This window comes from Ruditapes philippinarum, unplaced genomic scaffold (genome assembly GCF_026571515.1).
Source record: "Ruditapes philippinarum isolate M1 unplaced genomic scaffold, ASM2657151v2 ctg101_1_1_1_1, whole genome shotgun sequence".
Lineage (NCBI taxonomy): Eukaryota > Metazoa > Mollusca > Bivalvia > Venerida > Veneridae > Ruditapes > Ruditapes philippinarum.
In genome coordinates this window covers 257,181-278,628 of record NW_026857073.1, presented here as the reverse complement: position 1 = coordinate 278,628, position 21,448 = coordinate 257,181, and the positions used below count along the sequence as shown (strand labels likewise).

Here is a 21,448-nt window from a genome sequence, read left to right as displayed (position 1 = left end):
GTGCATTCTGTTTGGTTGAACATGTGGTACAAACTGATAAATATGTAAAAATAATAATAATAATAATAAAGACTTTATTTAAAAAAACAATGCCAGCTTACTTTAAATACTTGAATTACATACTGAGAGCAATCAATACATAGCAAAACATTTTTTTTCTCTGTTACATTTTAGGTATTTTAAGATCAGATAAATAAATAAATTATTTTATCTTCTTGACAAATAGCTCTTGATAGGTCTGAAACCTTTCGTTGCTAATGTGGTGACATTATCAGACCTATATTCCACCACTTGCAAGCCAGGCCCACCTGCATAATCTATAATGTTGTAATTAAGCTTCTGCTGCTTTATTTTATGTTTTTGATACAGAATATCCTTTAATAAAATGAAATATTCGAATGGGAGAGTTTCTAGATAATCCAGCAGAGTTATCTCTGCAGCGCCCCTGACAAATAAGAGGCTTGCTATCTCTGTGTATAGCTGGTTTACATTGAATTTCAACAGATGGCTTGCAGCCGTGGCTGCAAGCCAAAAAGCAGAGTTTGTAATCAACTGATCTTATTAATAAGCTAAAGTTTATATTTCCAAGTAAACTGATTAACACTACAGTCTTAGAAATGGTGAATTATTGTTGTGTTCCACTTTGTAATGGGTTTTGAGGGTTTCATTTTCCACAAGATAAAATATTAAAGAATAAATGGAGAGTAGCAGTAAAGAAGGGTGTACATGGTAATAAAATGAAGTTATGGTCACGCACATTGGCCATGCCAATAATGATCAAATTGTAATAATAATTAATAATAATAATCACCCATTGATCATCAAGAACAAAATTAATATCCAGCACCCGTTTACTATATAAAATTATATTGATATAGTAATAGTAATTTTCTTGTTGCCTGTAGTCAGAGACAGGTGCATAGCATCAAAACTGATACATGTTGAACGGGTAATAGGATTTGCAAAGCAATTGAAAATTCTGAAATCAGAACTTCCTGCAGCTATAATTAAACAGGGGTCACATATTTTATACGTCTTTTTCATGATTTTAAATTGTTGACAAACTAGCTTGATTGTAGAAAATATTTAAGTGATTTGACATACATACTAGAATGGAATGTCATGAATCGTACAATACGTAGTTGATACTCATTAACAATAAAGACAGATATATAATGTGAAAATTTTATTATTTCAGACACACATTATCATGATTATGTCACGTTTTAATGCACAAACAAGTATATCTTGCCTTTAAAGATCCTGTATGTTTTGTGATTGATATTGTTACTGTGTGTATACCACACTTGCAAAAAATTATATATGTATATAATTATGCAAATAAAACAATTTTCAAACATCGAAGAATATGTAAAATGTGTACTGCAAATATTTGCGCACATAACATTTAATCAATAAATTACATGCATTCATTTCTTATTGGAAAAATTGAATTAGAATTTATAGAAAATAAATTTCTAATTATCTCCATTTATTTACATGAAATGTTAAATTGGGTAATATCTTTATAAATAATTCTTATTGGACCTTACAATATTGACAAATCTTAATTTGAGCATCATATTTATGAAATAAAACCATGAAAAAAATGTGTTACAGGATCTTTGAACATGTAATAAAGTATGTAAAACTGAGCTAATGGCCTGGTAGCAGAATGGGTTCTCCCTTAAAGTCTAAATTTCTGTCATACGTCTCCAATCTGTAAAAAATATGTAACTAGATGCATTTTATTTACTAAAGAACAAATTTGAAGCAATAAACTCTATATGATTATATTTATTTGAAGCATCATAAATTTACAGATATACCAAAAAAAAAAAGATTATATCAAACATATTGTATAATTCACTTTAATTAGTTCTACGTAAATAAAATGTATTTAAAGGCATTGTATTTTAAAAGTGTTAACAGGAAAGTGTTGATTATTTCTCCAAGATCATTTTCATACTGTTATTCAGTCTACATAGTACACTTGTACACTTGAAAAAAAGCCGTTTATATGTTTAAGATTTAATGTAATATATTCAATTTGTTAAATATGATTAGCTTAATATTAAATAATAAAATCTTCTTTTATTCCTGCTGCTGAAACCCTTTGGTAATTAATTAATTCTTTAATTTAACAACTGACCAGACACAATACTCAGAAACTTTCTATTAATCTCTGTGTTTACATCAAGTGACCGTAGTTTGTATACCTCTTATTTACTACTTCCGCTTATCAGTAGAGTGTGGGAAACTCCCCCATTGAAAGCAGGATGAGTTGCAAAATTGCAAAATTTCAGTACTTTTAAAAGAGTTGATTAGACTTTTAATTCTTGTCCAGATGACTTTGTTATATATCAAGATGAAAATCTAAAGTTACACAGCCAACAGAATGGATCTTGGTCAGACTGCAAGGATGTGCCATGCCGAACGGGCCTTGCTCTTAGCTAACCAGTTATGTTTCCAGAACGGATTTAAGGTTATTATTCGTTTAAAGCGAAAATTTGCAGTTCAAAATGTATAACTACAAAGTCATTTGCAATTTTGTGATGTTAACAAGACATCAAGGGTTTAATGATATCAGAGGGACTAAAGTAAAGATGTCCTGTATTTGTTTTAATATAATAGCACAGTAATCCCATCTGGTGACTGTACTAACATACCAATCTGATAAGTTATAAATTCTATGCCGTGAAAGTTTTCATTACTGTACTAGTGTGAGAAAAGTGGACAAACATTGGTATAAGAGTGGACGGAGTGGACATTAAGTGGACGTAAGAGGATTAACACTGTTTGAGAGAAGTCCTCGACAAGTTGAAATGTAAATATTTAAAATACGACAGCTTGCTACTGGAATAACATTGTACTGTAATAGAAATATAGGTATTGTTGAATTAATGTTGTTTGTCAACATGGAACAGGCTGTGGTCATTATACAGAGATTAAAGTTTATTTAACGCTGATTTGTTTTTTGAAACTGGTACATTCTTTGACACCTTTAAATAAAAGACAAAAAAAACAGCATACGCGTTAGAATTTAAGATTTACAATTCTAGTTACAATTGGTTAATCTAAGTCTCAGAGTTGTATTTTTTTTGATGATAAGGGATAGGTGATGTATTAAAAAGATAAGCCAAGGTTATTAGGTGGAGTTGCTTGAAAAAAAGAAGGTGCGATTCAATAATTTACTCTCTTTTATTGTAACAAGAATCACAAAACTTCAGGATAAATTTGATCATAAGCTGCTGTCAGTATTATGTGTGATTATGATATAAACTAGTGTGGGATATTATTTTTTAAAAATGCATTGAAAAACACATTGGATTTATTTTTAGCGGATTATGACTGTGCTAATACTGATTAAGAAAGATTAACTATGAAATGTAAGTCACAGAAGTATTTTATTCATAGGAAATGATTCATTTTACTTATCATAATTTCATTTATTATTAATCAACATTTATAAAATTCTTTGTCAGAATTAATAATGAAGCATAGATTAATTTGTCTAAATAAGTGTAATTTTGACATGGATAAAAAAATTTCTCAAACATTCCTTTTGATATTCGATACCTTAAATTAAGCATTAAATTACATGCTTTGTTTAGTTATATTGAATATTCCATTTATTTATTTAAATGCTATTAAATTGGAATCTAAAAAAAAATCGTTTAAAGAAAAAGAATGACACATTTGTAAACATTCCTGTAAATAGCGTCCATTCATCTCTTGCGTTTCATTAAATGAAAAAAAAAAACGTCGTAATTGCTATCTGTTGTATTGATATAGCAGATTATTTAAGTGGCTATCAGTATCGGATCTTAAAGTTATATCTCTATAAAATGCAATTATGTAAATTTGATCGCATAAATACTACATTTTGGAAACACGATAGCCCTTTTCTCAGGTATCATTAAATTTTATTTTGCTTATTAGTCAAAGCATTTATCTGAAATATCTATATAGCTAAGATATCAAAACACTTTTCACTGTTTTTATTTAAACAGGAAGATTATTTAGTTGTAGTTTTTTTTTTCAATAATCATAATAAAATCAAAGGGTTTAACAAGCTATTTGTTAAGTTGTAATGCTCTTGTACTTGGCCAGCTTAATCCTTTACCTAAAAATTGCTTGAACCAAAATTGATATTTTAGAGACAAGTCAGCATGTTGATAATGGACAGTTCCAAAAATGGATTCTGGACAAGTCTGTAAGAGAAATTCAACAGATCATAGGTTAAAAACAATAGAGATCAGCTGGGACCAAGTACTTGACAGTTCACATCTTTCCTGTGATTATGATGCTCTGATATACAATAAACTTAACAGCTGTTATGTCCTCTAATACACATAAAATAGGTACACTTATAATTGGGCAATACCTATATATACCTTTACAATTTAAAAGCCATTGTTCAGTTGTGATACATAACACCTTCTGTCAACTTAAGAGCTATTTTGCAGTACTTACTAGGTATAACCACTTGCCAACTTGACAGCTGTTGTACAGTTATGCTATACTCAGTTATAACTATTTGTCAACTTAACAGCTTTTAAGCAATAGCACTATGCTTGGGATATTATAGCTTGCCAATTTTACAACATGCTGTACTTTGGCTCTTACTTCTGTCAACTTAACAGCTATTTTTCAATACCTTGGTATATTAACCACTTGCCAACTCGACAGCTGTTATACAGTTAAGCTATACTCAGGTATACTTACTTGTCAACTTTATTTAACAGCTTAATGATTGTGCAGTTATGCAAAGTTTTTCAGTGTCTCATTCAATATTAACCAATCAATCAACTTTAGTGAGATAAAATTCTTTCCATACTATAAAAGATGTTTGACAGAAGCCATTAGGTAATTTAATGTGGGGACTAACACAAAAGCCAGTGAGGTACACCAGAGCAAGATCAAATACTTTTGTATGGCTTATGTGTGTAGAATTGTTGACTTAATCAATTTTGCATTGGTTCTCGCATGTCTATAGACAGTAATTGTTCCAATTGTAAAAAGAGCAAGTCATTTCATTGCCTTTGTTTTCTTTTTTGCTGATTAAACAGGAAACCAAAGTTCTGATTACTACTGAATATGGAATTGAAAGGTGCTTATGTAATGAAATGTCCGGAATTCTGTTTGTAAAGTAGGGGTGTGATAGAGCAATGTTAAAGTCATTTATATGATGATTTATCTATTTTTTCTATTTGTCTATGTGTTCAGTGAACAATTATTATTGCCAATGATCAGCACATGTTTAGAATCTAGTTTAGATAAGTATTGACCTAGTCATTTATGAACAGAAGTCCAATAGCAAACTCAGGTACAAACTAAAAGCTAACATTGACAAATTGAAATGCTTATATTTGTTTAAAATTTGTTCAACATCTTGAGTCGGCCCAATCTCCATATAAAGCACTGCTTTTTTTGTGTATAAACAGCTCACATTTGACTAACCACCTATCTTTATAATACACATCAACTCTTTCATAATAAAAACTACCAAATATTAATATTTCAATATAAAACACCTAAATTTCAATATAAGCCACCTTAATTTTAATATAAATCTCCTGTATTTGCAATATAAAAGCACTTATTTTCAATATAGAACCATCTGTATTTTCAATTTAAAGCCTCTGTATTTTCAATGTAAAACCATCTGTATTTTCAATGTAAAACCATCTGTAATTTTTTCTCTATGTAAAACCATCTGTATTTTCAATATAAAACCATCTGTATTTTCAATGTAAAATCATCTGTATTTTCAATGAATAACCATCTGCATTTTAAATTAAAAAAAACAAACACAAAAAACATCTGTATTTTCTATGTAAAAGCATCACAATTTTAGTACAAATCATCTCCAATGTCATTTTGAATGTCAGAGTTGTTTTTAAATTTTGTGTAAGCTTGTCTCAAATTTGCTGTCATTTTGAAGCACTTTAGACTTCAGCTTGAAAACAGTGACCTATTTTAAAATTTCAGTTGTTTTAAGGCCTTTATTTTCTCATAAATAAAACATGATTTATTGCTGATCTTGTTTCATCAATGTATCAGTGATTGACTGAACTTCAACAGGGTAACAACATTGTTTCTCCTTTTAACTCTAAAATATGATACACTTGTATAGATTTTTACTGAGCGTTTTTGATTTATAGCATAAATATAATGGGCTACAAATGACTTCAATAGTATTAGAAATACAGTAGTTAGTGTGAAAACGAGAAAGTTTTTTTCCCCTAGTCCATGAGTTATTAGATTATGCCTACTTTTTCAGAGATTATATAAACACCAAGTAGTGAAAACATTTTATAATTTACTTGTATGATCACCAACAAGTTCTTCAAAAGTAAATTCTACTGTTACGCAGTTTTTTTTCATTATTGCTTTTTATAAGTTAGTTGATACAGAATTTATTTTAATTTGATTGTAAAGGAAGCTGTAAGCTTATAGACACAGTTTTGAATCCATTCCGGGAACCAACCTGTAATGAGCAATGAGCGCAATGAAACAACACCTTGTACCTGACAGGGTTTTAACCCATGCAGCTATAAATGATATTAATTAGTTGAGTTTCTGAATTATGACTGGCATATACCACCAATCAGCCCCGACTCTTAAGTGTCAACCGCTGAAATGAGATCTGGAAATCCCTTGATTTTTCAACTGATTTAAAATCTTCCATTGCTGAAATAAATTTTTTGGAGAGAACTGATTATGCACATTACTTATATTTTGGGTACTATGGGTCTAGGCAGTTTGCAAAGTAAAAAATTCCCTTTTTTGTCAGGTTGGTATATGATAAAATTAGGTACAAAATTTTCTGCAGATTTTCTCACATTCTTTTTGTCAAATGAATTGTTAAATTACCAGACTTGTCAAAGTTGTTAATTGTTTTTTTCAGCCTGTTGACTCTATAGAAAGTTTCAAAGACAAATTACAAGTACCAGAGAATGGATATAGATTTTCACGTGCAGGAAGCTGTGAAGTATGTGATACGCACGTGACCCAGTTAAAACAAGAAGCTGTTAGTATGGTACAGAGTATTCAACAGGCCCAGTGTGAGTCGTCAACAACAACTAATATACCAAATTTGATAGGATCTGTAAATCTTCCACCACAATCGCCCAGAAAAATTGGTGCAACCAATGGTCCACATATCAGGTACGAATTTTGAACGATCATCAAATTTTGTGTATATAGATATATTAGAAAAGTGTGATTCAGTTTGTTTCAATTCATGAGAGATCTGTGCATCTCACACACATTAGGTATTACAACTGGTGGGGTTGAGAAGGGGGGCCTGTTGAATTTTCCTGACCTGTCTGTAGAAGCATTTTACCTCTTCAGATGCAAGTGGCATCTTTGCTTGGAGAGCCTGAGGCCAGCTTGCACCTCTGTGACCTCTGACTAGGCTCTATACTGGTATTACAAAAATGTACGCATGTTTGCTGTTTGATACTTTGAAGATTTTTGGTCTTAATATATTTAATGGTTATATAAGTTGACATTTTTATATGAGCCTTGGTTTAATTAACTAGAATCTCATTTGTGAGATTATCTTGGCTCTAATTAATATCCAGCATGCTTTATGAGTACTTAAATATAATTAAAGTTACAGCTTCTAGATGCCAGTTCAAGTTAATAATCCTTTTAAAACAGGTGCTTAGAGAGTATAGGAGATTGTAAGAACATTTGTCATGTTATTTGAGGTCTTATCAAAGTTGCACCATTATCTCCATGTTGTTTTTTAAGAGATGGAACTTGGTGAATTACAAAATTTACCCACAAAATCTAGAAAAAACTTCTGTTCGCAATTTGTAGATTGTAATCTTTGAGATATTTACCTGGTCGGGACAAGTTGTGTTAGATTTTTAATTAGGATAAAAATGTTACGGCATTTTCCAGGTTTATTTGATCAGATGATTTCAACAAACGACATGTCTCTCAAACATAGATAAAAATCACTTTGAACTTTGAAACTCTTCATTCTGGAAGCAATTTTTTTTTTATTCTTTGAACTGAAATGAATCTTCAGTAAGGAGGTAGATTTTTTGTTACTTTGAATTTGATGACTCTTCAGTAAGGAGGTAGATTTTTATCATAATTCTTATTGAACCATGAAGATGCTGGTTGTTGGTTTTGGACGCCAGCAGGATTTTGATGGAAGCCGCCACGTGTTAAGTGCTGTTTTTATTTGTTTGGGTCGTCAATCTCTGACACAGAAGTTTACTACAAACCTAACAACAAGTAGTTCTCAAAACAGCTAAAAACTAGCGATTTAAAAGAAAGAAATATTTTATTTTGTTACAAGTATCCAACAAATTACAACCCATTTAAAGTTAAACAATAGCGTTGGCTTATAGAATTGTCAATAAATGCACAATCACAAATTACGCGGATGAATATGATTTTATCAATGAAAATACTATTTTTAGCCATGTTGATTACCGAATACTACACAAACCGAGTAGTGGAATATATAGATTCTACATGCCGGACCCTTTGGGCGAGAGGATTTTTGCTAAAATATCTACTTCAATTATAAACAACAGGTTTAGCCTAAACAAAATACCTCGAAATTAATAAGGATTACAAACCCGAACTGCAGTGGAAGTTCCAAATTTAGAATGATTTGATATTATTCAGACACACTGTGTATAACTTTTCCGTGGTACAAGGGTAACGCGCTCGCCTCGTGAGTGAGAGGTCTCGAGTTCGTATCCAAGTCGAGAAAACTTTTTTTTTTGTTAAATTCTTTTTTTTAAGTGTTTTTGTTAAGGAAGTAGCCATGATATACAAAGATAAAGTGTGGCTGTCGTAAAAAAAGGACATAAATGATTTTTTGATGCAACTCTAGTTATGCAGAATTACGGATGTATCAAACTCTGGTGCCTTACAAAAGGAATTATAATACATAAAAATAAACTTATACAGGAAAATGCATACAGATATACAGTACGATTGCAAAGATCAGAAAATACCACAGAACTTGCAGCCGTTTGATTCTTTATAAATATACATGCTTATAGTAAGCTCCAGGATTATTTACATCTGTGTTAAACAACAGTTAAAGTCGTTACAAGCCCTAATTTAGAATAATATGGTTTTCTTCAGGCCGTTCACATATAAATTCACCGTGGCTGAAGGGTTTTCGGGCTCGCTTAGGAAGCGAGAGGTCTGGAGTTCAAATCCCAGTAAAGGTTACTCATTTTTTTAAATTGTTAAAGTCAAATAAACATTGGATTGAATATCAGTGTTGCAATTAGTCTAATAGCCAATTTACTACAATTAAAACGCTGGAAAGCATTGGTGGCACTAAACATGTAATCTCACAACCTGCACCTTTCTTACATTCTGAGACCCAAACAAATTCAGCGCCTTCTGTGCTTTGATTATATTAGCTGTTCCTTCCCAGTTTGTTTTATCTAAAAGTTTGTTGTATAAAACAGATAATGATGTTTTTGTTTAAAGAATGTCCATTTTAGATGTTTCATAAAGTTTTGGCATTTATATTGGCAAATTATTTTTTTGCTTTTTTAAGGCTTTGTACTCTTCAATACAAGTTGTTATTATTATTAATTGCACACCTTTTTGATGTACTTCGTATATAATTATAAGGGCTCTATGACAAAATCATGATAACTTTTAACATAGGAATCTTTTTGATTTTGGAGTGGGATATTTAGGAGAATTTATTATGATATCTCATATCTAATTTATGATTTGATTCATGTGAACATTTTGATCATCACATTTTAAAAACCCAATTATTACTACCTATTACGTTCAATAGCCTGGGAAAAAATAGCAAACACTAAAGCTGAGTTTTAAGAAAGAAAAAACCACCAACCCAAATTGATATGTCAAGTATGTTTATTTTTTTGTTTTAGTTACATATCGGATAGATTTGAAGAAAGAAAAAAATCGCAAAATTTAGAATTTTGATGTACAATTTTCCTGTGAAAGAACACTGATTCAAAAGTGTGATACAATGCTGGTGGCCCCTTCAAACTCTGCCTTCGGTTAATAAAAAAAACAACCAGTCTTGCATATCTATTTCATCAAACATACACAACCATTGTAAGCCTTGTTTTCTTGTTTGTTATTATTTCTTGTAACTTTTTACCACAAGTATTCAAGTTTTGAAAGATGAATTATTGACAATGTTTAAGATGATCATGTTTCCGTATGGTTGTGCAAAGCGAGGGTCTCGTTATATCATCTGACATTAAGTTTGTCGGCAATAAATTATAATATCTGAACATGTATCAGGTTGTTTGAGTAGATATACAAAGGAGAAACATGGGCCATAACTCATAAATGATTGTTGTAAAACTTGAAATACAAAAAAAAAAATTGTTTTATAGTACTAATGATCATAAAAACGTATTTAACTGCAATATGCATGAGTATATTTTGATGAAATGTTAAAAAAAAGAGAAAAAGATTCTCAATATTGTCACATGCAAAGTAAAGAAATCTCTGAAATTGACAGTTGTAGATTTAAAGAAAAAATGTTTTCATAGGAAAATGAATGATAGGTCATCGAATTATGAGTTCTAATATACTGAGACAATTGAAGTCAAACCAAACCTCTGGTCATTGGATGTTGTCAGAATGAATCCAAATGTACAGATGAATGATCTTTCAAACATGCTTGCACTAGAAATGGATCCAAATCGTACTTATAGAAGTACTTATAAATGTTTGTTGTGAGACAAGACGTAGGGTTGATAAAAATCATAAATCAAGTTATAAAACATATTCAGAAGACTTTCTTTCAACAAGATTGTCCATACTGTATTGTGAATATGAAAAAAAAACTGATAATAATCTCTATTTTAATTAGTAAAACGTGAATCAAATGTGTCATCTCGACTCAAAAGCATGGCACGTCTTTAACGCAATGTTTAAAATACTTAAGGTGGAGTAGGGGGCACTTATCTGAAGAGAAAAATATTCAGTGTTAATTCGATTCATAAAATGTCAAAAAAAAAGAAGAGAGGAAAAGATTAAGTTATGTAGTAATGTTAGAAAAGCAAGTGGGGTATATTGTAAAATATCCGTTATTATTGACAAGGTTTTATCAAGTATTAAAGAGGTTTATTTCTTTATGTGGTCGCACGATTATTGTATTGGTTTAAAATTGGTAGACGGAAGAGCCGTATTGCAGTTCTCTATATGGTGTAAAAACACCAGGATTAGTTTCTCCGATACTGCAGCAATCGGGATATAAGTGTGTGTTTTATTTGAAAACATGGATTAAAGGGTAAAGAGACACTTTTGGTTATTATTTCGCGAAATAATTTCAGTAATGATCATGGATTTTTTATTCTTAAGAGTTTTGACTCTGATGGATTTTGTACGCTGATAGTAATATAGAGACACTTTACCGAGGGATTAAACATAGTGGAAGGATTATAAATAAATATATATATATAAGGTATGTATAAATTTTATGGTTGCAGAAGAACTCTGGTTATCAAACACTGTACTTATGTTTTGGGAAAAGCAACAACAGCGAAGGGGGGGGGGGGGTTGAATAAAGTGATGGCTAAAATTTTAAAGCCTTATACTTGCATGAATTGTACTTGCTAAAATTCCAGTTAAAATTACATTGGAAGAACCTGGGTTTATAAATTTATAATCTATTCAAGCTGGAAAACAGCTGATGTCTTTTCATTAATCATTGATGCTTTCCTTTATACCTTTAGTGCAGTTTTCACCCTAGTGATGTTGCATGAACTTGCAAAGTACACCTTTTGTCCTTTTTTCTCAGGTTTTTATTGTAAAAAAAAAAGATGTAAAATACATTCAATATTAGTGGGGTTTTATCTTGGAAAAGTTTATACAGACTGCAGTAGGGGACATTGCTATTGACATTGTATATAGAAAGTTATGATAAGTCAAGTAGATGTCATATTGAAATTTATTGCATAATATTCTGTTATCACTTACCACCCTAAATATCATAAATGGATTTGTCCATCATTCAATCTGGACAAAACCATACAACATTTTTAGAGGGAAAAAATGAAAGTTAATATACTGATTGAGATCTAAAGGATGTGCCAGCTGGTCTTGGTCTCTCCAGGTTACCTGGGTAAATTTATTTTACAGATGAAAGAGATTGCAATAGGTCACATCTAAGTTTAAGGGCTTATGCAAAAAAGAGTCTTATCTTTTATTTTGTTTTGAATATCAATCATGCATTCTTAAATCTTTTATTTTAAAAAATGTGCACATTGTATCTGTTAACCTGCAGAATTTATAAAATGGATTTGTCCAGATTCCATTTTTGAAACTGTCAATTATAAATTTTGGGGATATTGATCAGTGTGAACATTTGAAGTTGGTCAGTCAGCATTATGAAGGCTGGTCAAACTTCATGGATGTCAGGCTGGCCTGATTATTATCTGGTGACTAAGGGTTATCACATTCAGTTCCTTTAGCAGCACACTTAAAGGCACATTATGCTCAAGAAAAAACCTTTAGAAATGTCAAACATGTGTTTTAATAATGTTTCAATAATAGATTAAGAGCCTGGTAGATGTTGAACAAGTGAACAAAGTAGTATTTTGACAGCCAATGTACACAATTATACCAAATGCCAAAGACAAAAAGAAGCAAGATAGTCCATCTTTGTGGCCAATAAATAACTCTTTAGAAACTATAACAAGAAACCAAAAATAAATTGTTATTGAGAAATTAAAATGAAAGCTTTTCTGTGGCTTAATGGGCTTTTAAGTGTTATCATTGGTTTTCATTGTAGAATAACTTTCCTTAATTTTGAGGTATTTAGACTGCAATAGTGTCTGAGGTTAGTGAAACATTATGATGATAGCCCAAAATTAAAATGATGAAAAAAATTGATAATCCGGCTTGCCTAGGACACATTGAGGGAATGATTCAGGAATTTGATGAGCGAGATCAGATTGAGATAATATTTTGATAGGGATCAGTCGTTAGCCCCTAAACCTATCATTAAACTATCACATGATCTGCTAGAACCCCTTATTATTGTTTCAATATTGTCATCTTACAGAACCAATGAAACAAATCTTTGTTTTACGGTAAAGTTTGAAAAATGGATAAAAATGGCTCAGGACAAGGCCCAGACTGTATGCAATAGAAATTCCGTGATGTGCAATGGTAGGAAAAGAAGATATTACATGATAGCATGTTATTGTGTCATTTTTAGTAGCACTTACTTACAATTTTTGGACTTCTGAAGGAAATTTGTCAATTTTACCAGGCTCTCTTCAAAGTCTCTTGTAAAATGATTGTGTTTTATTTTAAATGACGGAATACTTCATGAAATTCACAAAATCACATTATAGTCTGTTGAAGGAATTTATATAAGAATAGGATTTTCTTTTCCTTCTAGAATGTCATCTGTAAATGTTAGATTATTACTTATATTACAGCAATAACCTTTGTTTGATTGTTTCTATAATTATACTTCAATGAAAATAATTATCTTTCTGTAAAGCAAGTTAGTTTTCCCATCATTCAGCTTACTAAAAGGTTTATTTATAGCTCTCCATGGTCCATCATCATGGCCGAGTGGTTAAGGTCGTTGACTTTTAAGCACTTGCCCCTCACTGCTGAGGGTTTGAATCCTGACAGGGACTTTAAAATCTTTCATGTGAGGAAGTTATCCAGCTAGCTTAGGGAATGTCAGTGGTTCTACTCAGGTGCTGTAATGCACAGAAGGGCACCTAAGGTCTGCCTCCACTAGTAAAGCTGGAAAGTCGCCGTATGACCTATACTGTGTTGGTGCGACTTAAAATCCAATGCCCCCCAAAAAAAGATAATTATTTTCATTATTTCTTTATGTCAAGAATTAAAGCTCATCTATTACAAAAGTTTCAAGACTTAAAAACAATAATATTCTTTATTTGGCCTTAATATAACAGGCCTATAGATAATGGCTATTAAAATTCGGTTTTGTGTAAAAGTTACAAAAAAAACGTTTTGGAGTATTCCTTTTGTATTTATCTTGACAGAAGACTCGATAGGTCGATGATCAAAGAGTGGATTTGATGCAATCTTTATCATGATATAATTCATATGTATTGTTCTATTTTGACCCAAGATGTCTTTATTTTTTGCTAGGGCAGTTCAGTGAATACAATCTTGTTAATCTAGAACTAATTTTGTTCGAGTTTGATTTTAGCGCCATTTTAACAGTATGTGAATATATACTAACGTTTTACAACAAATTGAAGAATCTATGTCTGGATATCATTGCTGAAAGATTTTTCTCCACAAGTTACTGCTAACTTCTTCACATTTATATTATCTGGGACAGTTTTAACATCTTTTTTTGGTTTCCGAACTTTAAATTGGAATAAGTAGGTTAGTATAATATTGTGCATTAGGAAAATTTTTGCAGATTCTGCTGACATAACTTTTACCATTGTTTTAAAGGATAATTTACTTGCATTGTAACGTTTGTACAGGATTTACAGCACGGGCTTTAATGGCTAAATAAGGGTAAGTGGGCAATACTGTATTTATCAAGTGTAATTAATGGTAATAATGGAGAATTTATGATTCTTCTCAAGTGGTTTTAATGTCAACAAGTTCGCAATAATATGAAACAACTGCATTGTTGAAAAAGTGCTTGAAAATATTTAAGATTTGGATAAGGGCTGAAAAAAGCTTAGCTTATGATACCCTCTTTATATTCATTGAAGGGTTTTTTAAAGGTTTTTAGTTTCTTAACTAAAAAGATAAGTCTTAATAGATCTCCTTATACAATGCTTTGGTCCTATTGACTTAAAATATTAAGTACATGCAATGTGTTTTTTTGTGTATTAGATGTATTTTCAAAGCTATGATTTGTATGTTCTTTGGCTTTTGTCCCCTAGGCCTAACTGGAAATCGTCATCATACACAGCTTTTCATCTCTCTTGCTAGGGTCAATGACTGGACCTTTGTGTCTGCAGCCAAATTTTAACTTACTGTAAGTCGCAGGTTCTGGGTTTGTATCTGCTACAAAAACACACTGTCGCCTATCTAATTCAATGTTGACGCTAAAATGGAGTATGATATAAAATTGAGGACCTTTCAAAATTTTTGATAAAATTTTTCTTAAATAAATTATGTTCGTTGTTTATTAGTGGTCTTGTTATTTGTATTTCAACTGATAATTATACTATACCACCGTGCATTTAACAGATTATGATTTAATATTTGTCCTATTGTTGTGTTCTGACACATAAATAGAGGGTTCAGTTAGTAATTGGTTTTGAATAAGGTTTAAATTTCATGCTAATGAAATGTTTCTGTCAGGCAGTACAAAGGTCCCATTAGCCGATATGTGTGAAATATTTGGCTGCATATGCACGAAAATTACTTTATCTGATCTAATCCCCCTTTGATCTTCTCTCACAGCTATAATTGTTTCATAGTGCAGAATAAATTTCAATTGTTTTACACCGAGCAAGCAGAAAGAGGGATATACAGTATAATGCTGTCCAAGAAAGATAACTCATGTTAGCTTTAATTTAGCAGGCATGTTTAAGTAAAATATTTGTTACCTCCCTTGTTAAGTTTAAAGACTAGAATTTCACACAACAGATTACAGAATATCTTAGATAACAGTATAAAAAAACTTGATATTGTCATTCCTAGACATCTAGCTGTTCATATCAACTGTAAATGGACTGAATAATTCAAGACAAAACTGACTGAAGTATCTGACAGAAAATATTTTGATTAGGCTATTCCATATACAATATAGGTTTTACGTCTAGATTGTGTCACTGATTTACATGTTCCTAATGTGCTCGAATAGACAAAAATATTAAAAGCATCCTCTTCTCTCAGAAATTCGTGTCATTTAAAGGGAAATTGTCTGATAGTTTGCTATCGTAAAATTTTCCAATTGATGTACGAGGGTCTGAGACAAGCCTGTTACATAGAGATAACCAAATTGCTCGCGTAATTTTCTTTTTTTATTTGTCTATATAGGATAGTCAGATTTTTGCATATGAACAATTGATAAATCAAACAACAAATACCAATAAAGTCCAAGTTTGTTATGGATTAAATTACTTATGAATAATAAAGATACCGGTAACACTGAATTATGACTACTTTCCCTTTACATGCTTAAGTTTACGAGAGTTACATAAGAATTTGTGCTGAAAATTACAATCGGAAAATGTCTGTTTCTAAAAACACTATTTTTGGTCATCGCCTACCAAATCTTTAGTCTTATTTTGTTTAGTGATTGTCTGTCTTTTAAGAATTTTAATAACTAAACTGTTTTACTTTAATTTTTGAATAGAAAAAATCAATCTTCCACACATATATAGAGATAGATGATATGTGAAATGCAGAAATATCTGATGACAAGCAATGTTTATTTGTGTTTAAATGAAATACAATGCACCTGATCGAGTTGCGTAATTTAGTTGACATCCTCCATATATCAACAACAACAACAGCAACAAATTGACAGTTCTAACAAGACCACCCAGAAAAAAGAGTAACGATAATAAATTGACCACAAAATAATTAACATTATCACCTTACTGATGTGTTGTTACGACATTTAACACCAGTTAACAGTTATAAAATATCAATTAAGGCACAGCTTCTTGGTCCTTAAGTATTGTTTTAGTTGATATAAAACATAAAACGGTCGCCCACAAGTTTTATTTGAAAAAGGTGCGAGACTCAATACTTGCGGACCAGGAAATCACTGACAGTCTTTTAAATATGTTTGAAGATATTAACAAAACAAAATTTATACATATTTCAGCGATATATTCATACACTTAAACTATATTATGGAAATGTTCAGTTTATTACTTTTCTAATAGGTAAGACGTGACATGTGGAGATTTTGTGGTCTCGTTCGTCATGCACAAATCAATACGGTAATGTCCGAAAATATGAATTTATTTGTGAAGAGTGTTTGGTTTAAGACTATAACCAGACATTTATGGTTGGCTTCTATAAACACTTGATGAAATATTTTCCAAATATGGACAAAAGGGAGTTTTATAAACGACCACATTCCAATTTGCGATGCATTCACTCAACATCCGATTTTGTATTTTAATGGGCAATTTTATGAATGAAAAATTTTATGATCAAAGGGTAAAATATATGAGTATTTGAGCCATTAAAGCAGGAAAGTAAAATGAGCTGTCTGTAAATAAAAAAATCATGTTTTGTGAATTTAGGTCAATATTTGATATCTGATTTATCTGTCTACGTCTAAATTAGGTTAATAATATACAGACATGTGAACATGTAAAATATTGTAAGTAAACTTTAAGGTACTTAATGTCAGCCCAGCTATCTATAATATTGGGCCACTCGTTAGCCCAGTGAATTATATCATTTTCCCAGCTATCCCATGCCCTGATGAAGTATGGACCCTGTTGAAGTATGGGGTCTTTGAGATTTGGAAATCTCCCCCCACCCCGGTTATAGGCCCAGTCCTGCCAGCCCTCTGGTTAAAATCTACTCTAAATGCCCACACACTGCAAGTTCGGCATGTCAGAGGTTACTTTGACCCTGGCAGTTGTTTGACAAATCGATTCAATTCCCTTACACTTAAGTAGTCTTGTTAGCTCAGTAGGTAGAGTGTTTGTGAATCGGGTGACCCAAGTTTGATTCCCGGATGGCACAGGTCACTTTTGTTGTGATTGATCATTATAATCCTTTCAATGATCATTGTCACACTGTATGTACAGAAGTAATTACTTCCATGCGAAAGTAAAAGCAACTAGTATTGGTAAACTGCTTGACAGCCTACCCAGGCTGATCTGTGCTCACAAACACCACCTTACACTTGAGTTGGGGTGTCAGGATATAGGGCCTGGTTACAATTGACTGATGGTTAACTGTAACCTATAGCCTGAACCCAAGGACACTAAAGGTGAAGAAAAGTTAATTAAAAGAGGAGTTTTGACGGCTGTATATAATCCGTGGTATTAAACTTGATGCAAAACATATACATGTATATCAGAAACTTCAAGAAAAATCTATCATATATGGTTCTCTTGCAAGTTTCATAACATTCATACTAGCTAAATAAATTTTTCTTTTTCTCATAAATTCCTCGTTAATTTTTTATAATGCTGTTAGTAGGTCAAGACTTCTCCAATCAAATTCTTCAACATTTGATTGCAATTTTTATGTAGAAAATGAACTCAATTTTCATATTTTTGCATAATTTTCATATTTTTTCCACTATCAGTGACAGCAGTTTAAGATAAGATTCATGGACAAGAATGTTATTTTATGAATTTATGTATATTTACATGTACATGAATTATTAACAAAAAATGAAATATTTAAAACAACTTATAAACCCTTAGCCCAGTGTACTGAATATACCATGTGACCAGTGCAGGCCAATATCAATGGTCACATCGGTGTCGTCTGATCATGGTCTGCGCTGTTCACTATTCATATTCGGTAATTATTTTGAAATTTTTTCTAAAAATGATGAAAGGTTTTGTCCAGATTAAAAAATGGTCAAGTCCATTGAAGGTTGGAAGATTTAATTTTAAGACAAATTTTTATGGTTCTTTAAATCAGTATCAAAAACACTTCCTAAAAATTTTTCTTGTGAAGGGAAGTTTGTGCTATCAAATAAACTAAAAATCAAAAAAAATCACCTCTTTAATCTTTTTATTGAAAAAATCACTAGGCAAAATATTTTTTTACATTCCAAGATTAAAAGGCTTGGAAAGTATTGGAAAACGTTAAACGGTTTCATTCATACCATACAGGGATATAGAGTTTGATGACCGATTAATACACGCCTTTGAAATACCCATCTCCGTTAGTAGCTACATGCTATTGTATTTCACAAGCTATATAATAACGATCATAAAGAGCATTTTTTCAGATTCAAGGCAACCTAATTACAGACAAGAAAGATGGACAATGTTAATTCTCTTTTTACGCCATTGAGTCTAACGCGAAATATAATATGGATTGAACAGTAATCGGAAAATGCTTTAGTAATCGTAAACAATTGTAAAATTTTTCCCTATACGACTGTAGGGGTTGCGAGTGATTCATGAATGCAATACAAACATTCCGTGTCGGGAGACGATTTGAGCGTAAAGTGGCTTCTTCAGTCTCTATAATGGAGAGTCACTTGAGAGATACAGCACAAATGAATAACTTGTTGCACACGGCTGGAGAATAGGCAAGCTTTAAAACAAATTATTCGAGCTTATTACGACTGTATTGTACGAGGAAAAAATGACTGAATTTTTTTTTTGATATAAATAAATGAAAAAGATTTAGGCTTGATTTGTAGCAGTATATATTTTCTTTATATTAAAAGGCGTCTTTTATAATATTGATAATTGTGTATGAGATTTTATAACCAATCTTTGTTATAATGTCTTTGATGTGCTTGCCTTAAAACAACTTGTTCTTTCTGAAATTGTCGATTGGGTGGCATATGAAATTGATTGAAAATTTATATGCATTTTTTACTAATTGTATCGAAAATATTAATCAAAATCAGTTTAAGTCGGCATACATTTAGATGAATAAAATTATTAGGGTACTTATAGAGTTTATAGAAACTTCAACATATTTTTCTGAGCTCTGTAATTTTTTTTAGAGGCTCTGTTGCATCACTGAACAACATTTGAACTTGTATGAGCAATTTTTTAAATGTTTTTATAAAAATTGACGCAAACCTGGAAGTGCCCTGCTTTAAGAAGTCTTACAATTTTAGATATTGAGATCATATATCCAGTAACGTGTATGTGCCTGTATGTGCGTGCAACGGTTTATCTATTGATTAACCAAATTGATAATAAAATTCTTATATGTTCTTTGCTTTTCCCTTATCGGGGGAAAATAATTGCTTCAATTTAGACTTTTAGACTTCAGGTTTATTACTTTATTAGAAAATAATATCAATTTATGTAAACTTTTGTACAAAATTAATTTCAGAAAAGCAATCGACTTTTATGGTCTTTAAGGAACGTAATTGTACAAGCAGTTTTTTGGAGTTTTATGCATTAAGTGCAGAGGAAATCATTTCATTTTTGCAGAGAAGGAAATTCTATTTCATAGATCATTTTACTGCTGTAATAAACAATATTAGATTCAAGCTACCCTTTATGAATATTCTCATTATAAAAGAAATTATATTGCCGAAATTGAAAATGAGCTCACATCCCTGCAAAATTGAATCATTCTATATTGACAAACGAGGAATATTTTATTATTATTTCAACTGTATCTCATCAAATAGGACTCTAAAGATAGGGTCATGATTAAAAAGAAATGGAAAGACTGATTTTATCTGACAAAAATTACAGTGATTGCAGGGTTGTCATAAAATTGTCCCAGACAGTTTGCTTTGAAATTAAGGTGGTCATTTTTGGTTTTATCACATACAGTATACATACACATGGCAGAAAATGCATTGGAAGCAGTGATTTTGGCCTCCAGTCAATCATCTCCTTATGACAACCTTGGAGACAACCTTGGAGATGAACAGACATGTAGACAGACATGCGTTACAGTAGAAAATATATTTATCTCAGGATTTGTTTTGATACAGGGAATGTCATTGACTTCAAACCATTTGCCTCTCACTACTTTAGGTTTGAATCCCACCAGGTACTTTGGATTCATTTGTGAGGAAGCTTTTACTATTCTCATTTACAGAAATGTTGGTAACAAAATCTCTGAATGTATCAAATTGGACAGTTCCAAATTCAAAAGAATGACAACTTCATTTCAAGGGGTTGGGTTTTTAGGGTCAAAGCTATGCAGGACAAGTGTTTCTGGCCTCTAAAGTGACTAAGACCATTTAAGGAATACTGAAGTGCAAATCCATGTTTGCCACATTCATTGACCTCAAATGACCCCAAAATGCATTCTGGGATATACGGAATATCAATATCATGCATTGGTAATAACTGGTCAGTATGGATGATATTAGGAGATTTTATTATCGGCAAAATGGCAATATATGATAAGAGGCAATATTTCCCAATGACCATAAAGACCGTTGTGATGATTGGAAGTAAATGTACTGAAAACTATCCTCTGGAGCATCACAATTACCATAGAGCTCTTGTTATATCATGTCAAGATTGTCTGTGTAAGCTCTAGGCAAATTGTTCCGAGCATTAAAGGCAGTTTTTGAGCAGTAGAGGCAGTTTTCACAAAACTTTGTAAGATTTTGACACAAAAATAGAAAGCACTATTTTTCTTTCTTTTTTAAAGCTTTATTTTAAAGTACAAATATGTTAAGTTGTCAAAATCAGTATATTCATGATCAAAAGTATTGTTATAGTATTAGAAAAGAGCTTATTATTTCTTTCAAAAAGTAAGTATGATACAGCCTCTGACACTTTTGTAACACAACTTGTTAATATGAATTAGTCTGCAAATATTGAAATGTTAAAAAGTCATATCTTTG

The 21,448-nt window shown here is 31.4% G+C and overlaps 1 protein-coding gene across 2 annotated transcripts in view; it reads left to right on the top strand.

Moving 5' to 3' along the window:
- The window catches only part of LOC132748674 (kinesin-like protein KIF26B), a 252,423-nt gene that overhangs the window by 120,589 nt on the left and 110,386 nt on the right, over nucleotides 1–21,448 (top strand). For both annotated transcript variants that reach the window (XM_060738285.1, XM_060738286.1), the window contains exon 4: nucleotides 6,914–7,173. In XM_060738285.1, coding sequence (XP_060594268.1) covers nucleotides 6,914–7,173 — 260 coding nt within the window. The remainder of the gene's footprint in view (nucleotides 1–6,913; nucleotides 7,174–21,448) is intronic.